General features: G+C 41.7%; 1 protein-coding gene across 10 annotated transcripts in view; it reads right to left on the bottom strand.

Moving 5' to 3' along the window:
• NPAS3 (neuronal PAS domain protein 3) overlaps positions 1-21447 on the bottom strand; it is a 1108131-nt gene that overhangs the window by 592585 nt on the left and 494099 nt on the right. For 9 of the 10 annotated variants that reach the window (XM_061611612.1, XM_061611611.1, XM_061611613.1 and 6 more), the window contains one exon: positions 13942-14024. In XM_061611612.1, the coding sequence (XP_061467596.1) occupies positions 13942-14024 (83 nt within the window). Of the gene's footprint in view, positions 1-13941; positions 14025-20802; positions 20973-21447 lie in introns of those variants that run through there. The other variant, XM_061611621.1, reaches the window with a different exon arrangement.

Genomic DNA, 21447 nt, shown 5'->3' with positions numbered 1-21447 from the left:
AAAACAAAAATGGAAACTAGGGTGAGTGGGGGTGGGAGGTGGGAATGGGATGCTCTGCTTGAGTTCTTTACATCTTGTCATATTCTAGAGGAGGGTGTGGGTAGCTGCCTGAAACCCCAACAGGGAAACCCCAAATGGGACCTCTACAGTTAAGGAGTGAGGATACACTACAACATTTTGTTAAAGTCCCATTTGTTAATAACGATTAGCTCTGATAGATAAATTGAACCTTCATGTTCAGATGCAATGTAATGGTAGATGCCAGGGTCAAACAGCCAGAGAGGGGTGTTGCCTTCATACTCTGTTTATAGGTGTGGCTGCTCTTGGAAACAGGATACTGGATTAGATGGACTCTGGAGTCCTATGCAGACCTCCATGCACAAGCTAAATGTGTCAAGACCATATCACCGACCCTGCTCCAACATTGCATGCTCTGCTAGCTCTGCCCCCTGATGTACGGGTGTTTAGCTGTATGTGAATAGCCAGCTCTCAGACAGTGAGCTAACAGGGAGAGCTAACAGAGGTTTGGCAAAGGGGGTGTGGCCCAATAGCTGCTGAGTGCAACTAGGAGTTTTCATTCTCTTTCCTGACTCCTAACTGAACAGAGGAGAGGGAGCTGTGTCAGCTGGTCCAGAGGAGATACAAGCAAGCCAGTTCTCAGAGAGCGAACGAACAGTGAAAGAGTTTGGTAGAGGAGGTGTAGGGAGGCTGTGTGCTCTGAAGGGCTCCATAGCAGCTTGATTGGAAAGGGCATGGCCTGATAGCTGCTGGCTGAAGGGGTGTGGCCTGATAGCTGCTGAGTGCAACTTGGAGCAACTGTGTGGGCTGGGAGCTGTGTCAGCTGGTCCAGAGGAGATACAAGCTAGCGAGCTCTCAAAGAGCAAGCAAACAGGGTAAGATAACAGGGAGAGCTAACAGGAGTTTGACAGAGGAGTTTGGTGGGGGAGGTCAAGGGAGAGGTCCCTACAAAAATATTTCCCTTGTACGGCGCACCTCATACCAGTGGGAGTTTCCTATTTACCATGAAGGAGGACAGGACAAAGCACAGGCCATTCCAATACAACTAGAAAGAAAGAAAGAAAGAAAGAAAGAAAGAAAGAAAGAAAGAAAGAAAGAAAGAAAGAAAGAAAGAAAGAAAGAAAGAAAGAAAGAAAGAAAGAAAGAAAGAAAGAAAGAAAGAAAGAAAGAAAGAAAGAAAGAAAGAAAGAAAGAAAGAAAGAAAGAAAGAAAGAAAGAAAGAAAGAAAGAAAAGCCATCAGAGACTATGGACAGGAAGGACGCTCCAGTGGTGGTGACCTGCAAGGTGTGTGTGATGTTTGTTTTCTTGCCTGAGAACAACATGGCATACACATGCAACAAGTACAAGCTGGTGGCACTATTGGAAGAAAAAGTGAGGGGCCTGGAATGGCGGGTGACCACACTGAAGAGTATATGAGAAGATGAAGAGTTCTTAGATAAAACACTGGTACAACAGCAGCAAAGAGAAGTATAGAAGGTGGAAGAACAGCAGCATGTTGAAGCAGAAGAGGAGATGGTTGTGGAGAGCACAACGAAGTGGAGGAAACTCCATGGAATAGGGTGACAGGAGCAGAAGAGCAAGACGACATCCATCACCAATGGAACTACGGAATCGCTTCCAGGAGCTTGGCGACAAGACTACAGGACAGTCTGGAGGGGAATAATTACAGGAGACCCCACGTGACAGTGAGAAAGAGGCTGAACTCAGTCAAGCAGAGGCAATAAAACCAAGAAGAGAATAGTAGTAGTGGTGGGAGACTCCCTACTGTGTGGGATTGAAACCCAAGTATGCTGAGAAGATCCATGGACTCACCAGGTATGCTGCCTCGCTGGAGGATGAATTAGAGATGTGATGGAAGGGTTGCCATCACTCATAAAGCCCTCTGACACATATTCCTTTCTTCTCATCCATGTGTGAATGAATGATACTGCCAAGCGTCAGACCTTGAAGCTCTGGAATGGAAACTCTAGGCCTTTGGGGCCCAGGTAGTTTTCTCATCCATCCTTCCAGTACTTAGGAGTAGAAACAAAAAGAAAAATACTCTGGGTGAATGACTGGCTACAAAGGTGGTGCCCATATGATAGATTTGGATTCTGGGACCATGGGCTACACTTTCTGGAAGATGGACTGCTGGTAAGTGATGGGTTGTACCTCACAAGGACTGGGAAGAATGTGTTTGGCCATAGCATGGAGAAATTCATCAAGAGAGCTTTAAACTGAATCCTAAGGGGGAGGGAGACTTGGCAGTGACGACGAACAAAGGCATGTGCATAATAAGAGGAACTGAGCGAATGGCTCTAATGGGGCCTAGTGATAGTCTTCACAAAAATGTAGGAAGGAAGCCAGGCCATAACATGGTCTTCAATAACTGTGTACTAATGCCCAGAATATGGGAAACAAAAAGGATGAACTTGAACTCTTAATACAGGAGAGTAAATATGACTTTATAGGTATAACTGAAACTTTGTAGGATGACTCCCATGACTAGAATACAGCACCTGAATGATATAACTTGTTCAAAAAGTACAGAAGGAATAGAAAGGGAGGCGGAGACATGCTATGTATTAAAATATATATCCCTGCAAAGAAATACAGGAGGATGAGACTGGTAGCTCTACCAAGAGTATCTAGATTAAAATTAATGGGGCAAGGAATAAAAGGAATAGGTAAATTGGAGTCTACTACCAACCACCCAATCAAGGAGAAGATGAAGATGAAATTTTGCAAAGCAAATTGCCAATGTTTTGAGGAGGCATGTTGTAGTAGTAATGGGGGACTTCAATTACTCCAATATCTATTGGGAGACAAATTCTGTCAAACACGGCCTCTCCAAGAAATTATTAACTTGTGTTGGAGATACCTTTCTCCTATGGAAAGTGGAGGAAGCAACTAGAGGATCAACTATCCTTGACTTGATTCTAACCAACAGAGATGACTTGGTAGAGGAAGTGGGAACTCTTGGAGAAAGTGATCATGTTATACTAGAGTTCTTGATTTTAAAGGAAGCAAAAGCTGAGAGTAGCCGTACATGTACCCTGGACTTCAGGAAAAACAATTTTAATAAATTCAGAACAATGATAAGTAAGGTTCCATGGCAAGCGACCCTAATGAGAAAGGAGTCCAAGATGGGTGGGAGTTTCTAAAAGAGGAAATTCTAAAGGCACAATGACAAAAAATTCCCTCAAGGAAAAAGGGGGAAGACAGCAGAAGAAACCAATGTGGCATCACAGAAAGTTCAGAGATGACCTGAAAACAAAAAAGACATGTACAGGAAGTGGAAGGAAGGTGCGACCACAAAGGAAGAGTACAGTTAGGTAGCACAGAATTGCAGGGATGGTGTCAGAAAGTCTAAAGCTGAGAATGAGCTGAGGTTAGTGAGATATGCCAAAAGCAACAAACAAAAGCTTTCTTCAGGTACATTACACAGTAAAAGACAAAGAAAAGAAATGGTGGTACAGCTATTCAGTGAAGATGGCAAAATGGTAACAGATGACAAAGAAAGGCAGAAAGTGCTCAATTCCTACTTTGGTTCAGTCTTCTCCCAAAAAAGGATCTATGGCCCTCCCGGGAAACATGAAGTAGAAGGGGCAGTATTACAGCTTCAGATTGATAGACAAATGGACAAGAAATACCTAATCACTTTTAACAAGTTCAAATCTCCAGGGCCTGATGAACTGCATCCTAGAGTATTGAAGGAACTGGCTGAAGAATTCTTGGAACCACTGCCTACTATCTTTGCGAAATCGTGGAAGAGAGTGAAGTGCCAGATGACTGGAGGAGGGCTAATGTCCCTATCTTCAAAAAGAGCAAGAAGGAGGAACCTGGGAACTACAGACCAGTCAGCCTGACCTCGATCCCCTGGGAAAATTCTGGAGCAGATTATAAAGCAGTCAATCTGTAAGCATCTGAAAATAATGCAGTGATTAGTACAAGAGCTTTTTTACTAGAATGCTATTCTAGGCTGCATTAACACAAGCGTAGTTTTCAAATCGCATGCAGTATTGGTTCCCCTCTATTCGGCACTGGTTAGACCTCATTGTGAGTACTGTGTCCAGTTCTGGACACAACACTTTAAGAAGGATGCAGGCAAACTGGAAAGGGTTCAGAGGAGGGTAGCAAGGATGATCAGGGGACTGGAAACATAGCCCTATGAGGACAGGCTGAAAGAACTGGGCATATTTAGCCTTGAGAAGAGAAAACTGAGGGGAGATATGATAGCATTCTTCAAGTACTTGAAAGGTTGCCACACAGAGGAGGGCCAAGATCTTTTCTTGATCATCCCAGAGTACAGGACAAGGAATAATGGGCTCAAGTTACAGGAAGCCAGATTTCAACTAAACATCAGGAAAAACATCCTAGCTGTCAGAGCGGTACGACAATGGAACCAAAGACCTAGGGAGGTGGTGGGCTCTCTAACCCTGGAGGCATTCAAGAGGCAGCTGGACAGCCACCTGTCAGATATGCTTTAATTTGGATTCCTGCATTAAGAAGAGGGTTGGACTCGATAGCCTTATAGGCCCCTTCCAACTCTACGATTCTCTGCTCCATGCCATTGGGATCCCTGTGTGACTTGGATTAAATTGGGGTGTCTACTAAAGATGGCCTTCAGTTCTGTTTCTGTATCAATAGCATATAACTGTCATGGGTTGTATTCAACATAGAGCTAAGAGGATTGTTCCATCTTGTGCAATGAAACTATCTCCCCCTCTCCTGCCCACTAAATCTGTTCTGAGGTTTCCTCCAACCCTTCAGAGCAGATTTGAGGATGGCACAGGACCTGCATGGGAGCGGGGGGGGAAATGAGGGAAGTCCCACTGCACCAGTGCTAACCCTTGTGCTAGCGCAGCTTTTTAATAATACTAATACAAATAATAAATTTATTTTTGTTATCCACTTCTCACCCGGAATGGGGGTCCTGAGACAGATTACATAGATTTAAAAAAAGAAAAACATACAAAAAACATACATAAACAAATCCATAAAATCATTAAAACATCAGTACAATGGCATAAGGAGCAAAAAATTAACTAAATGCTTGCATAAAAAAGATGGGTCTTCAGCAGCCACCTAAAAACGGGAAGAGAGGTGGCTGATCTTACTTCACAGGACATTCCATAGTCTAGGGACCATGATAGAGAAGGCTCTGTTTTGTCAATCAGGCTTTAGATATAGTAAATCTTGCCACAGGCCTCTTCCCTGACTCTCATGTGATGAGCATGACTAATAAGGGGAAGGCAAGCAGACAAATATCTAGATCCCAAACAGTTTAGGGCTTCAAAGGTCAAAACCAGTACCTTGAATTGGAAATAAACTGGGAGCCAAAGTAGCTCCTGAGCGCAGGCATAATGTGCTCAAAGTGGCTTTTTCTGGTTAACATCCTAGCCACTACATTTTGAACTAGCTGAAGCTTCCAAGTAGTCTTCAAAGGCAGTCTCACATAGACCACATTAGAGTAATCCAAACACAAGGTGACTAAGGCATGGGTTTAGGCAGTGCTGGTGCCAGGCTATTTCGCGCCCCAGGCAAGGCTACCTACTTGCACCCCCCCAAAAAATTGCTAACTTCAATTTTCAAAAACAGATGTCTTGTAGAAAAAATGAAAAGCACAAAACTTGAAACTGCTAAATTTATTTTAGGTGCATTTTTTCCAAGGGTTAAAAAAACTAATCTGTACAAAACTGTGCCCCTCAAAGGTCAGTACTGCGCCCCTCTGAGGTCTGCGCCCTAGGTAGCTGCCTAGCTGGCCTAATGATAGCACTGGCCCTGGGTTTAGGTGGTCACATCTGAGTGACCAAGATAGGGCAGCAGCTGGTGCAACAGGTGAAGCTGAGCAAAAGCCCACCTGGGCACCACCACCACCTGATCTTCCAGCAGCAAGGCCAGATCCAGGAGGACTCCCAGACTGCGGACCCACTCCTTCATGGGGAGTACAACCCCCAATCCTGGTTAGCATTTCTGCTCACCAACAACACCTTCGTTTTGTCTGGATTTAATTTCAGCTTGTTCACTCACATTTAGCTCTTTGCAGCCTGGAACACCAGATCCAGCACCTGCACTGCATCGTTGGGATGTGATCTGACTGCTATGTAGAGTTGGGTATCATCAGTATACTGCTGGCAGTCCAGTTCATATCCTTGGACAACCGTTGCCAATGGTTTAAATGTTAAATAGCATGGGGAACTATTTAACATTTAAAATAAATGGGGGTGCCACAGCTTCTGATTGTCCTGATGCTCAACCTATACTCTGCACAAGAGGCTACTGTAAGGACAGAATATGGAAAAACTGATTGGTTCCCCATCGGAAAGGGTGTGGGACAGTGATGTATTTTATCATCCTATTTGTTTAATCTATATGCAGAACATATCATATGGAAAGCGGGATTGGACCAAGATGAAGGAGGTGTAAAAATTGGAGGGAGAAATATCAATAACATAAGATATGCAGACAACACCATACTATTAGCAGAAACCAGAATTAATGATCTGAAGTGAATGCTGTTGAAAGTTAAAGAGGAAAGCACAAAAGCAGGACTACAGCTGAACATCAAGAAGACTAAAGTAATGACAACAGAAGATTTATGTAACTTTAAAGTTGACAATGACACTGAACTTGTCAAGGATTATCAATACCTTGGCACAGTCATTAACCAAATTGGAAACAATAGTCAAGAAATTAGGACTGGGGAGGGCAGCTATGAGAGAACTAGAAAAGGTCCTCAAATGCAAAGATGTATCATTGAACACTAAAGTCAGGATCATTCAGACCATGATATTCCCAATCTCTATGTATGGATGTGAAAGTTGGACAGTGAAAAAAGCGGATAAGAGAAAAATTAACTCATTTGAAATGTAGTGTTGGAGGAGAGCTTTGTGCATACCATGGACTGCAAAAAAGACAAACAATTGGGTGTTAGAACAAATTAAACCGGAACTATCACTAGAAGCTAATATGATGAAACTGAGGTTATCATACTTTGGACACATCATGAGAAGATATGATTCACTAGAAAAGACAATAATGCTGGGAAAAACAGAAGGGAGTAGAAAAAGAGGAAGACCAAACAAGAGATGGGTTGATTCCATAAAGGAAGCCACAGACCTGAACTGACAAGATTTGAACAGGATGGTTTACAACAAATGCTATTGGAGGTCGCTGATTCATAGGTTTGCCGTAAGTCATAATGGACTTGAAGGCACATAACAACAACAACAACAGTATGGGGGACAAAATGGAGCCTTGCAGAACTTCAAAGACCAAAGGCCAAACAGCTGAACTGCAGTCTCCCAGCACCACAGTCTTTTAGTTGAATATTGCCCCATATTTTTTACTACTGCTTGCCTAGGTTATATACAACACACCTCAATAGTCCACCTGCTTACATCATGATAGCTTTTCCTGGGAGAGGACATTTTTTTCATTTCACATGGTAACATCTGTGCTGTTGTTCATTGCTATTGCATACATTAAGATGGACGAAGACCATAGTTAACAACACTGCATCAGCTGACTATGTACTACATCATATTTGCAAACCAGGGCCAGTTCCAAAGGGCGGCCAGGTAGGGCACTGGCCAAAGGCCCCTAGGGCTACAGGGGCCCCTGAGGGGCCCCTCTGCTCCCTTTCTGCAATTCCTGCCACGGATCACACGCAAGACCTTCGGAGCTCCGCCATTCCCTTGCTTAACCTACCTTGTTCTGTGGTTGTGCACACAGTGCTGCCCTTAATAAAGATGGCGGCTGAGGTTTCCCTAAGGGGCTGCTGCCTCTGCCACCATCTTGGCTGATGGCACGCATGCGTGCTGCACGCACGCATCCCTGCCATAAGGCAAGATGGCAGCAGAGGCTTCAGCCCCTTAGGGAAACCTTGGCCGCCATCTTTGTTAAGGGCAGTGCTGTGTTTGCAACCACAGAACAGGTGAGAAAGGTAGGTTAAGGAAGGGAATGGCGGGGTGTGCGATCCGCAGCAGCGATCCTGCAATAAATCACGGAAGGGGAGCGCTGGGGCAGGCTTGTGCCAAGGGCCCCGGCATGTCTGGGGCCGGCCCTCTAAAATTCAAACAACAATTAACTTTATTTCTGAAAAGCTATTCCTCTTACCTACAGCCATATGTATTCAGCACCAAGCATTCTACTACAGATGCAGGACTCATATCAACATTAATAACATCTCAGCATTTTTAAAAATAAGTTCTATTGTGTTTTTGCCACTTGTATGCTCATTAGCAAGTTTGTGATGTTTAAAGTTTTAAAAAATCATCACTTCATAATGTGTACATTTAAGTGGCAATACTATAAACTTCACTTTTGATTGTTTTACAGTATAAAATTCTAAGGTATGCTGCTTGGTATAAGAAATCTGAAAAGCAACTTATTTAAATATGCAGAATTATCTTGAGTTGTTCATACGTGAACTTAAAAGCCGTGCAACATAGGAAAATTAAGTAATTATGCCTCCAAGTTATTTACTGCAATTAAGCTCATTTATCATATGCAAATTAGTGCAAACTGGTCTCATTAGTTACTAAATTACTCAATATGAGCCGAACAATGTAGCACTCCAGTTTGTAATGAAAAATCCCTGTAGAGGCAAGCAGGATCAATTAAGCTAATTTGCATATGCAAATATATCATCTAACTTTTACTTTTCCCTATATTTAATCCTACATTTTCTGGTCATTCTTGATTATATAAAAAGGATGGGGTCAATCACTGTCTTCATTATATCTTAGTCATTACACAGCTGCAAGTAGAAAAGAGGGTTCTATGCCGGTTACCCATTTCCATGCAGATATTTAAGGCCAGTATATCAGAAAATTACTGAATAAACACTTTTACTGTACACACACAAAGAAACTGCAGAATATCCAACCTTATTTCCTGCCCCCCCACCGCCCAATTTTAACCAGGGAATTTTGGCCAAAGGTGAAAGTGATAAAAGAAGACAAATCTACTAGGATGTCTGAATAAAGCTGAAACTTTACACTTGTTAATCAACTGGTCTTTATTCTGAGCTACCTATTCTAACTATAGGTTCAACCATTTTTTTCACCTGTACAAAATATGCAAGTTCCTTTTCTCATTTTAAAGGAAATGTATGCCTTTGGCCACAAACCTGCATGTTGGGTGTCATGGCCCCGTCAGAGGACTCCTCAGATGAGGACAACTCGGGAGTAACAGCAGCAGACCCAGGAGCAGCAGGAGACACGGAGGAGCCTCCTGAGAATCCAGCTCCTGCCCCTCAGCTGCAGAGCACCCCAGGGATAGCAGAGGCCCTGCAGCCAGACACAGACAGTGAACAGGATACTCCCCCCTCACCTGCAGAACGTAGACAGCAGAAGGTCAGGCAGAAGAGAGGCAGGCCTGTCTCCTTAAGGCCCAAACGCTGAGGGCTCACACCTGCTGTCCATCCTGCTCTTTATAAGGCACACCTTGGCTGCAGCTTGTTGCTGACTGCAACGTCAGGCGTGGCTTGTGTGTTCCTAGTTTCCTGGCACCCTCTTTCAGACTGACCCCTTGGCACTTGATCCCGGACCTCTACTGACCTCACTTCTGGACTCCTGACTTGGCAAGTACACTTTGGACAAGCCTGGCCCTTATCAGCTCCCCTCCTCCTAGACCTGGCAGATTTATGACCAGACTGCCAGCTAAGGACTTTGCTTCCCTGCCAACCACCCAGGAATTTCCAGCCCCCCACCGGCCCTGCTGACGCAGTGTAGAGCTGACATTGGGATTTTAATTTTGATTGTATATATTTGCATTGGACACTCTTGCAAATGTCTGACATGATGATAACACTGTCCTCCAAAAGAATCTAGATTCAAAACAATAAAAATGCTGTTTTTATTTCAATTTTTATGGCAAATTGCAAATTGGATTCATCAGATGGATGCCAACAAAATCATCATATTATCATGAGAGAATTTGTTCTTAGCTAATATATCTGTATCTGTGTGTGTATGTAAGCAGATAGATAGAAATACTAAATAGGATTAAGAGTGGCCTCCTGAGAGAAAATCTTGGGTATTCTTTCCAATCATATGACCACTAATAATATGTGGTCAATGCAACGTGTGAAGGACACAGAACCCCACAAGGCATAACATACCCTTGTCCCCTGCCCCGTTTCATGTGGACATGAGGCACTTATTGATCATGCTGTTTTAGAGAATAGGAGACCTGTGAGAACTTCCCATATAATAATTTAGCCTTTTCCCTTCTTCTCTGTTTGTGATCCTTTAGTGAGCAGCGGGGGAAGGACTAGATGGTAATACTGAAGGTATTCAAAAGCCTTCCATTCCCTGTAGCACACTGGCACAATATCTGTGAACACACAGAGGGAGAAAACATGGCTGTGCTATTGGGATCCCTCCAGCCTGGACAATACTGATTGTAACATCATTTCGTGTATGCAGGAAGGATGAAAAAAAACTGTGTTTCCAAAGACATGACATCATGGTATTTCAAGTAAACACAAGTGTGTTGCACACACATTAAGCCTAGACCAATACCACAGTTCGTCTAAACTATAACCTACCTAGCATATGATCAATGGGCAAGTAGAGGTTCCTATGTAGAAAAGTTAGCAGCTGCTGAAATTCAGCAAGTGCAAGTAGTTACCTGGCGGGACAACTGCATTGCAAAATTCAAAGAACTGTGAATTCTGAAGGATGCTGTTTTGGTTCTGACATTGTTTCAAACATACAGATTAGGAGGGTTTTCCTTTAAATGCAAACTGAATTGAATTTCTCCCACATCTCTTCCTGCCAGCAGAGTCACAGCACTGAATCAAAAGCTTTCTATGGATGGAAGGAGCCTTCGCATCCACAGAAGGTGAAGTCTGGATTCAGCTCAATATAGTGTAAACAATATAGCACAATAATGTCTGTACATTCCTGCCAAGCAACAAGAACTATAGGCAATGGCGGCTAGTGACTCCATGTCAGTGGGGCAGTAGGATCCACTCCATGTTTTAGTCTGACAGCTTCTTGAAAGTTCAGACTAAAACCCGGAGCAGATTCCACTGCCTCACTGACATGGAGCCACTAACCACCACTCACTATAGGGTGATATCCAACTAAATAATTTGCTGGTTCAAAGACTTTTGGCTGCACAAAGGAAATACCTCTCCTCATATGCTCCCGTGCCCCCTAAATCTGTTCTGGGAGTTCCCAAAACCCTCTGGAGCAGATTTGGGGAGTGTGCTGGGCATGCACAAGGAAAGGGGAGGGAGAAATAGTTCTGTTGCACAAGTAGAAATCCTTGCATAAGTAGATCTATTTCGTTGAATACGATCCCAGGTATTTAATATTTGTTTGTGTATATTATAATTGCATCACTAACATTCTAAAATAATGCAGAGGACCACTTAAGGGCATAAGATCATCAGTAATAATGATAGGGAGAAAATAGGTAATGAAAACTTGGGGATAGTTCTATGCCAATTCTTTTCAAGTTTGATAAGCTATTTTGGAATAACAGAAGATGCATTGGTCAATGGTGGCAATCAGAGGAAATGTGAAGAAAGGCTTGGTTTTGAAAAAACATTAATGTCAGTGATAAGTACAGTTAGTGAGAAGTCTGGAGTCCACCTAACTGTAAAGTTTAAAGGCCTTCGCAGTCGTGATCTGCTATTGGGGCTGGAGAACCATGGCTGTGGCTAAACTCTGTCTGGCTCATTACTTTTCCCATGCTCCATTCTATCCCCTAACAGCTAACTAATGCTGCTTGAGCTCTCATACTTTGATAGACTTTAAGTGCAACAGTGTTTGCAAATTAAAGGGCAGACACAGAAGCTTGCTGTAAATGAAACACCAAAGTATCTAAAGGCTATTAAGTCATCTGTGGCATACATGTTTTGTGGGCCAGAGTCCATTTTGTCAGGTAAATGAACTCCTAAATAGATAGTTATAGAGAAAGAGAGAGAGAGAGAGTGTACACCTGCCTAGTTAGATCTCTAGCCCATGAATTGCTTAGTCTTTCATATGCCAGAGGACTCTTCATTACACACAGAGGCTTGTGCTTTAGCAGGTTTCCCTATTGGGACAGTTATGTTTTTGTGCTTTGGTACAAAATGTTGTATAGCATGCTAAAACAATACACACTGATCCCAGAGTCTCATTATCAGCTTGTACCCAATTTTTAATTCATCCAGCTTTTTCTAATTGTTAGCCCTCTCTCTTCTAAATGTCACTTTAAACTTTCTGGTTTTAAATTGGACAAAAACTCAGGAAAGCAAACCTCAACATATATTCAGTATACTATAAATGGTAGGGTGAAGACAGAAAAATATGAAATAAATCTGCAGCAGTGAACTTTTAGTCACCAATATGTACTTTGAAAAATTTACAACTTCCCACACTTTAAATGACTCATTCCATCCTCTAAAAGTCTTCAATAAACGGACTGTAATGAAACATCAAATAATATTCAATTAAAATTCTATTGTAGTCTTCTGAGATGCTTGAATAAGGCAAGGATGAATAATGCACATTTTGTAAAAAGGACTCAGATGAGTTGGATACAGATCTATTTCAATTAGCACTTTCTGAATCTTTTTAATGATACAAAATATGGGTACAATCCAAGTTCTTTAAGCACTTTCAAGTGTGGCTGATTTAACAGCACAGAGCTAAGGAGACACAGCTCTCCTGTTGAAATGAATGTGACTGAAAAGTGCCTAACTTTGGCAATATTATGGCCTATATGTTAATATATTTTCATAACAAATGAAACAACAGAATGATCTAAACACTTTAGCTTATTTATCATTTCTTAGACATCAATGAGACAACACATCAAAATTCCTGTGTTATATGCCGATCAGCAATTGTCATCTTTATATGTTTGACACAATGCAGTATCATGAACCACTTGCAGAATAAAAGCATGCAAGCTAAACTTGAACAAAAGTCACACAAATAACAAAATCACTTAATTCACAATCTTGACATCCCTAAGGAATTCACTCTACCAGTCCTTTTGGATCATTTTCAAATTATGTCTAACCTTTTCTCTAAATACATATTGAAGCTTTAAAACAGAGACATTGCTCATAGAAATTCTGAAAGCTGAAGCTGCATAATGCAGAACAACAGTTCCCCAACCTATCAGTTTACAAATAATATTTCTTATTGTTAATATGTTGTCTCTTATCTTAAGATAAAATTCCATTTTGAACAAACATATTAAGCAAGCATAAGATTCTGATGAATGGTTATTTTCAATGCAATGAATGAGACCCCAATCAAGTTAATTTTTAAAATTATCTTGCCTACTCTAATAAACTTTGTTTTCATCCTGTTGCTTAAAAAGTCATTCTAGTCTGAAATGTTGTGTTGTAATAAAACAGAAACATATGCACAGTGCATTAACATTTGTCACCATAATCTGTTTGGCACATACTACTGAAGAGTGTCATGAAATTTTGGGGGAATACCATACTGATTATCTAGTATAGTACATCTAAGATCTGAAAGACGTGGTATTTTCTAAAGAAAGATAAATATCACTTGAACATGGCAGTCAAACAATAGTAAAAAAGAGAAAAAGGTACTGGAAAACGAAAAATAGGAGGAGAAAAATGAAAGCCAAAATGTGAACAAGACAAAAAATAAAAATTGTTTTCACAAAATAGTAATGCAAACACAGTGATTTGAAGGAGCCAACAGGTACTTCACGGTGCAATACAACTAAGTTGTGTGAGATCTAAATTATTACAGCACAAATAATACTTGCCCTCCCTCTCTCATTAACATTCTTTCAACCATGGCTTTCTAAAAAGAAAAAAAATACAAATTTGTAAAACTGTCATCATGTACACTGTGATATTAACACACTAGCCAAGTAACTTACAGGACTCTTAGAACTTGTTACTAAGTATGTTTAACTTTTGTTTTGTTTTGTAAAGCCATTGTTTTTACCTGTAAAATGTGACTTCCCAAATGTGACTCAAATACTTCAGTGGCAAGTGCACTGGGGCTTCTCCTGCGCTGGGCACCTATAACTGAATAAAAAAGCAATTATGTTGCAATCTCTGCACATTCAGTCACAATGCATCCCTGATTTGAGACCACTTTATTGTATGTATTAATTAAATGCTTTATTCAATCCAGCATTTGAAAAATTACTAATAAGTAAAACACCTGAAGGAGTCATACACAGCTCAACAGAACCCTGGTTCCCCACTTCCCCTTAGTATACCTACAGAAAGCATTACAGAGAATGGGTCACAGTGTGCATGTTTCCATATCCACATCTAGATCTCCCCATCTACTTGGTCAAGATACATGAGCTCCAAAATTCACATAGCTTGACATGGCAGAGTGGCCAGCCTGAACAGGGATATGGGAGTGCAAACTGATCTCCCATTCCTGTCATGGTGAGGTGTTTATGTGCGCACAAGAAAGGGAAAGCTGGAGCTCTGTTGAGCTCTGTGGGGATCCCTCTACATTCCGCCAATGTGGCCATATAGGGAAGAATTATACTTGTTAATGACTTTCAATGGCTTGAATCTGAATAGCGATTTAAAAAAAAAAGTTTTCTAAGGGTCCAGGATGTATAAATGTTGAGCAGTTTTTTGTAAAAAAAAAAAAAAAAGGGCCCTTACAAAATAGAGCCTTTATTTAAAGACCTGTATCTCAGAGATAACACCAGCAGGAATATTTTGAGGATTGGACTGAATTAATGGGAATGCACAGCAAGTCCAAATAACAGTATGATAAATATTTTGCAAGTCAATGTGTCCAAATGAGTCTGTGGGTGTACAATACATTTCTAAGATCACAAGACAGCCCCCAGACTTTAAGGGCCAACTACTATGTTACATTAAGCATATAGTTGACACTGTGTGGCTCTCTTTTTTAAGCTTTAAATAGCAGCTACGGTGACAAGTGAAGGAGATCAAGATTCAGTCCACAGTGCAAAACCTTTCCTCCAATACCATGGGTCCCAGTGAAAACTCTTCTCCCACTATGCCACTACTTAGCTTCAGATAGAAACTGTGCAAATGACTGCTTCCTTTCAATGCCAAATAGCAACACTCTCTCTCTCTCTCTGTCTCTCTGTCTCTCTGTGTGTGTGTGTGTGTCTGGTTCTTTTACTTTTCAAAGAAAGAATCACACAATATCAAGCAACACATTTAGTGTATATGTTTTTTGCGCTAAGATAACATGGCCATTGCCCCAGCTCTTTGCGTATTCTGTTTCAACATTGTGTCTTTAAAGACTAGTATCTAGATCCCTTGTGAAAATTAGGGCCAGGAGAACATGATTTGCAGAAGACAAGTTTTAGACAAACACAGGGTTTTTAACTCTTTCTTTGATTGTTTTCTCCCACAGTTCTACCCAACCAGCTGAGATCCACCTTTGCCAAAGTAAGATGGGTCTGTCTGGAACCCAGGTTGGAGGCAGCTGCAGCGGTGAATGAGGGAAGGACTGAACGCCCTTGTCTTGATTTACACAAAACAAGCTGTGCCTGAGGACTGTAAAGACATGTTGAGATGGAAAGTGAAGTTCTTCCCTGTGTTGCAATGAATGTCCTTCTGAAGGACTTCCTGTCTCCCTAATGCCACTATAAAGGCTGCTCCCTCTCCCAAGAAAGAGGTATAACAAAGGATACACAGACATTTGTTCAGAGCAAATAAAGTAGCTGAGCAAGGCATGACACTTTGCTAACCCCAACAACTACATTTCTTCACCTGGGGGGGAGTCAGATTTCCTTCTAATTTCTCACATTCATTTCATATGCTTGATGCATTTTTCTAAACTACCTGTTATAACCTTTTAAGAAAAAAATTATTCAAAAGCTAGGCCAGCCAGAATACACAAGAAGAAACAACATTTCCAGGAGTGCACATGTAAACGGACAGAGAGCTATGCACCAAGATCTCTTGCAACCTGAAAGAAGATGCCATTGCACAGTTCTCAGTACACACAATCAGAGATTTGCCCTCCCCCACACACAGACAGACATACAGAGCAACTTTGACTGAGACATTGGCAGGGATCTGGGCCCTACCTCTCAGATCATATGGTGCAACAGTTTGAAGCAGTAAAATTGCTTGGATCATACTACCAGTGTACAATCTGATAGGTGTCTGGTTTTGATGCACCCACCACCACCACTCAAAAGTGCAATTTCATTTCTAAGTATTAAATTTGGTAAATTTTAAAACCACAGCTATATGCAGTAAAGCATAATGTAATGCACAACCAAGGAAGAAAATATTTTACTACAGAATTTGATTCCACACATACACCCACACGCTAATCTAACACTACATGGAGATATCACAAACAGGAATATGGCTAGCGAGGGCTATTCCGTTCCTTTTGATATATTTAAGTTCCAATCTGGAGGCCAATTCCAAGGGAGACAATTATTCATTGCCATAGGGAGTTCACAAGCATCTAGCTCCATTGAAATAAAAGACCACATATGCAAGAGCTCTGTGTTCTCCACTGAGTACAGTGAAGAACACAGAACTCTTACATGTGTGGGTTTCCACTGTGATGGAAGCAGATGCTTGTAAACTCCCTTGGCAGGGAATAGTTGTCTCCCTACGCAATGAATAGAAAAGACTTTATCGGAGCAGAAACTCCAAGTGTTCCCCCTCATGCCTGCAAGAAGCTGCTGGATCAGAGTGAAAATTTCTAGCATCTGGAGTGCTATTCTAATGAAATATATTGTTATGACCAAATATTTTTGCAAGGCCTCTTACTTTACCTATATAATGTGCGACACTTTAATAGCAAACCCAAACATAAATATACCTTAACAAAGCGGATGTTAATGTAGTATATAGTGGCTTGTTCGTACCAGTCTGATAATCAATCAGTCCAGTGCAAAGAAATTTTAGAACAATGATTTGTAAGTGTGCTCTGTGATATCAAACATCAGATCTGATCTCTGCACATAAAGACATATGACACCTACTGACAGGAGACTAGGTATATTGGTTTAGAAGTGTAACATGATGGATGTTACATGTAATTTCTTTGCAAGAAGAATTGCACTATTTATACTGAACAATGATTTTACTGCTGGAGTAAAGTAATACCTAGCAAAATTGGAGATGGTGAATGCTCTAAAACCAACATTTTGTGTCATCTTCATCTGCTCTTCAAAAGGAAATAAGGTCATATATAAAACCAGTTCAATCTTTCTACTTTATACAGGAGCATTTATTGAAATAGTACTTTGGGAGAAAAACAATAGATTTTTTTAAACATAAGAATCACTCATTTAATAGAGGGGCTGAACAGAAATGTCACGGTAGCGCCTAGTGTCAAAGTAATCACTTATTTTATTTTCACTCTGCAAGATGATTTCCACTTCTCTGATCTTAAATCATTTTGCTCTTCCCTGATGCTGTCACTCATTTCCCCCAAAGATAAATCAACTTCTGCAATTTCAAGCATTTTTGGTGAAGTGCAACACAACCTCACAAAATATTAAATTAGATTAAGTAGGGTTGCCAGAAACTGTAAAACACATGGCCTTCCTTCCCTATTCAGGACCTTTCACCATTAACCCAATCTCCCATAAGCAAGCAGGGGGGGGAAACTGTCAAAGAAATCCTTTCCTCTTTTGGTTTGTTGAGAAAAGCTCCCAACACTCTTTTTAGTTGCCTGTGGAAGCTACTTGTTTGCTTAGGAAAGCTTTCACTCTTCTGATACAGCAGTATCCTGGGAAGGAGGGTAGGACATTAACATCAAGTCAGAACATTGTTAAGATAGCATCAGACTACAGTAGCTTGTAAAGCAAAGAGACCTAAATCTGTTGTTTTGATCCCCCCCCCCATTCTGATCCCTAAGGTTCATGTTTATGACATTTGTAACATCTGCTACAAATGCCGAGGTAAGTCAGGCACAACCTTATTACTTTCAATCTAATGCTCTCTTCATCCATTGGGCTTTTGTATGCCACAAGTATGTCAAGAACCGCTGGATCTACATGGAACAGGATTCAATACATGGTATTTCTGAGATTCACTGTCCATAAAGTATGTCATAGTTTTAAAACCCTTTTAAATCCATTCTCCTTGTTGCAATTTGTCACTCACTCTAGTATAGATGCCTCCTCAAAAATAAAGGATGTTACAGATGTTATGACATGTTCAGCAGAAAAATTTAATGCCTGCATCGTATAATTTAGTTTATTACAGAAGAATTTCTTTTTAATTTTAATGACATTTTAGTGAACATTTGTAAACTTTTGAAAACTGCTAGTTTAGCAATTTGTCTTTTTAAAGCTAGCATTATTTTATTTATATTAAAATTTATAGGCAGCATTCAGCCCATAGGGCCCCACAATGGTGTACAGTCATATTGAAAAGACTAAAAGTAGAGCCATAGAGGAGTATTTTATACAAGACATCTGTGAAAAAATGTTATGTGTTTGTGTTTAAAAAATATTTTATGACTGCCATGAGGCCCTGTTTTGTTACATTGTTACAAGCCTGCTTGCAGTAGTGTAGTAGCAAATTTGGAAGTGCAGGGTCCCTACGTAATAGTCACATCACACCCCTCATATCCCTCACAGCCTATGTAACCTCCTAATATTTTTTATTTATTGAATTTATATCCTGCTCTTACTCCTGAAGAAGCCCAGTGTGGCAACACAATAACATTGTATTTTATTCAATAAAACTAAGCTTTCAGTTTCTGCAATTGATAAGTGAGTTGTCTGGACATCAGGAATCCCTGGGGTCCTAAATAGTTGCTGTTTCCCCTGCCCTTGCACAAGCTAGTGGCTTCTGCCCCTTGTAATCTCCATTTGAGATCAGGTACACCCTATAAGTTATTTTCTACAGATTTTACTACAGAGTAAGTGTGGGTAGGTGTTAAAAAATCCCATGATATACATGTCTACTCAGATAAGTAAGTCTCTTTGTGTTTAATGGGGCTTATTCCCAGGTAAGTGAGTACTGGATTATAGTTTAGGCTTTCTTGTGAGAAGGGGCAGACAAGTGTTCATGGTGAAAGGGCCCCTTGTACACATCAACCTGGGAGTAAGCGCACTTGAATACAATTGGGACTTATGCATGCATCTAAACACACAATAATCATTCCAGTATGGTTGAAGCCTGGAGATGTACTAAGCGGGGTAAGGGGTAGAGAAAAAAACAAGTCCCTTCCTTTATAAAGATGCATCATTTTTGTTAAAGGAAGCAAAGTTTGATGCCTATGATACAAACTAATACATGTCTACTCAGAAGTAAGCCTCACTGGGTTCAATGGGATTTACTCCAGGGTATGTATTAGATTTCAGCTTACGTCCCCTTTGCAGCCATTTTACACCTCCTTATTTATCTTCACAACAAGCCTGTGAGGTAGGTTTGGCCCAAGGGCATCAAATGAGCTTCATGGCCGAGTGGGAATTTCAAACCCCTTTTGCTCAAAAATGAAAAAGAAAGTTATTATGAAGTATTAACAAATAACTACCAGGGCCAACGCTGCCCCAGGCCCCGGCACATGCACAATGCTCCACTTACCTACCTTTCCTTTGAAGTGAATGCTGCCTGCACTCTGCACACATGCCTGCCATCAACCAAGATGGTGGCTGAGGCTTCCTTAAGGGGCTGATGCCTCCACTGCCATCTTGGTTGATGGCACACATGTGTGCTATGCATGCACATACCTGTCATCAACCAAGATGGCAGCAGAGGCATCAGCCCCTTAGGGAAACCTCAGCCACCATCTTGGTTGATGGCAGACTTGTGCCCGCAGCGCAACCAGCATTCACTTCAAGGGAGAGGTAGGTGGGGCATGCGGGCAGGGGTTGCAGGCCTGCGCAGTAGTAGGGGGGTGTCTGGGAACTCCCTCTCTGTGATCTGCAGCAGGGTCGGGAGCCAACGCTGCTGTGGATTGTGGAAGGGAGCGCTACCCACCCACCCTAAGGAGGGGCCCTTCGGGGCCCTTAGCCAGGGCCCAACCTGGCCACCCTCTGGTGCCAGCCCTGATAGCTACAACAAATGAATCAGTACTTGATTTTTAACTATTTAAATCTTGAATTTATCCCAGCATGAGCATCTGAACAGAACTGCTATAAATCTTAAATAACTTCCAACCCCCTCCATTTGAAGTACAATGCCCAATTCTACACTGAATGTAGCATTACCAGCCTAAGAGCAGCAGATGAAAGAAAGACCTGTAGTAACATTACTCCACCTTCCCAACAGAAACATCCAGACTCATATCCAGCTATGTGGATCTGCACACACATACACACAACCCTCCCCAAACTTATTTTGTCTCTCTTTCCCTCCCTAACCCCTGGCTTTGGGCTGGAACAAAACCACAAATCCCCCCCTTTTGGCATTAAAAAAACAAAACAAGAGAGAGAGAGAAAGTTAGCAATACACTTTCTGTCTCTCTGCTCCAAAAGAGTAAGGTACCAATCAGAGAAGGTTTCTAGTTACCGCTTTAGAGTGGAGCTCCCCCCCCCACACACAAAGATTAAGTTGCATGGGATTTCATTTGCATTGTCAAGAGTTTTCTGATGATCTTTCTACAGTTATTGAGATTCACACTTACCTGGTAGTAAGCCCCAATGAACACACTGGGACTTACTTCTGAGTAAGCATGCATAGAAATGGGCTGTGAGGCTACCATCCAAGGCACATTTACTCAGGAGTAAGTCCCCATTGAACAAAACCTCTCTCTCTCTTTCCTTGAACAACCCCTTCCTCAGAAAACTTCTCCCTGGGGCAAAGGAAAGCACTCCCTGCCAGACAACAGCATCTTCAGCATGCAGGGACCCATTCACTGCTCCATACTTACATTCACAACTTTTTTTAAAAAAGCAAGTCCCGATCACTCCCCCAACACTTGCTGCTGGCTGGCAGCTTGAGCTTGCAGTGATCATAAGAAAGCAAGTAGCTGGGCTTGGCTGTCCACTCCCCTCTCTATGTAAACTTCTATCTCTCAGGTCCTCATGACTCTCTCTTCCCCACAATAACAAACAGTAGGAGCCAATTAGTGTACTAGGGGAATCCATGCTGACTGCTTATCCGCTGTAGTGACTTGGAATTGTGCAACTTGATTGGCTGTAGAAACAGAGGAACTCTAGGAGGGGGCTGGGAGGGGGCTGCCTGGAAAAAAAAGTAACAGGCATCCTGAGATATCCCACTGCAAAAGCACACCTGCCTGCTTGGCAGTGGTTGCTTGGTGACAGATTATGTGAGGAGAGAGCCATGATCATTTTAAGACTCTAGTAGATGGAGCCTGATCAGGTAAATTCTGATTGGCCAGAGGTTCCAGACAGTTGGGAGTTAACGGTCAGTCAGGGAGTTAGCAGCTGGAGTTGGGGTTGGTGAGAGTTAGAGTGAGGAGTTGGTTGGTGAGAATCATTGAGGGAAGGACTGTGGCCTATATGCCATTACCCAGGGTGTCATTAATCATGGTCTGGTGAAGATCAGAAGGGAG

This window comes from Rhineura floridana, chromosome 2 (assembly GCF_030035675.1).
Source record: "Rhineura floridana isolate rRhiFlo1 chromosome 2, rRhiFlo1.hap2, whole genome shotgun sequence".
Lineage (NCBI taxonomy): Eukaryota > Metazoa > Chordata > Lepidosauria > Squamata > Rhineuridae > Rhineura > Rhineura floridana.
This window is presented reverse-complemented; position numbering and strand designations above follow the sequence as displayed.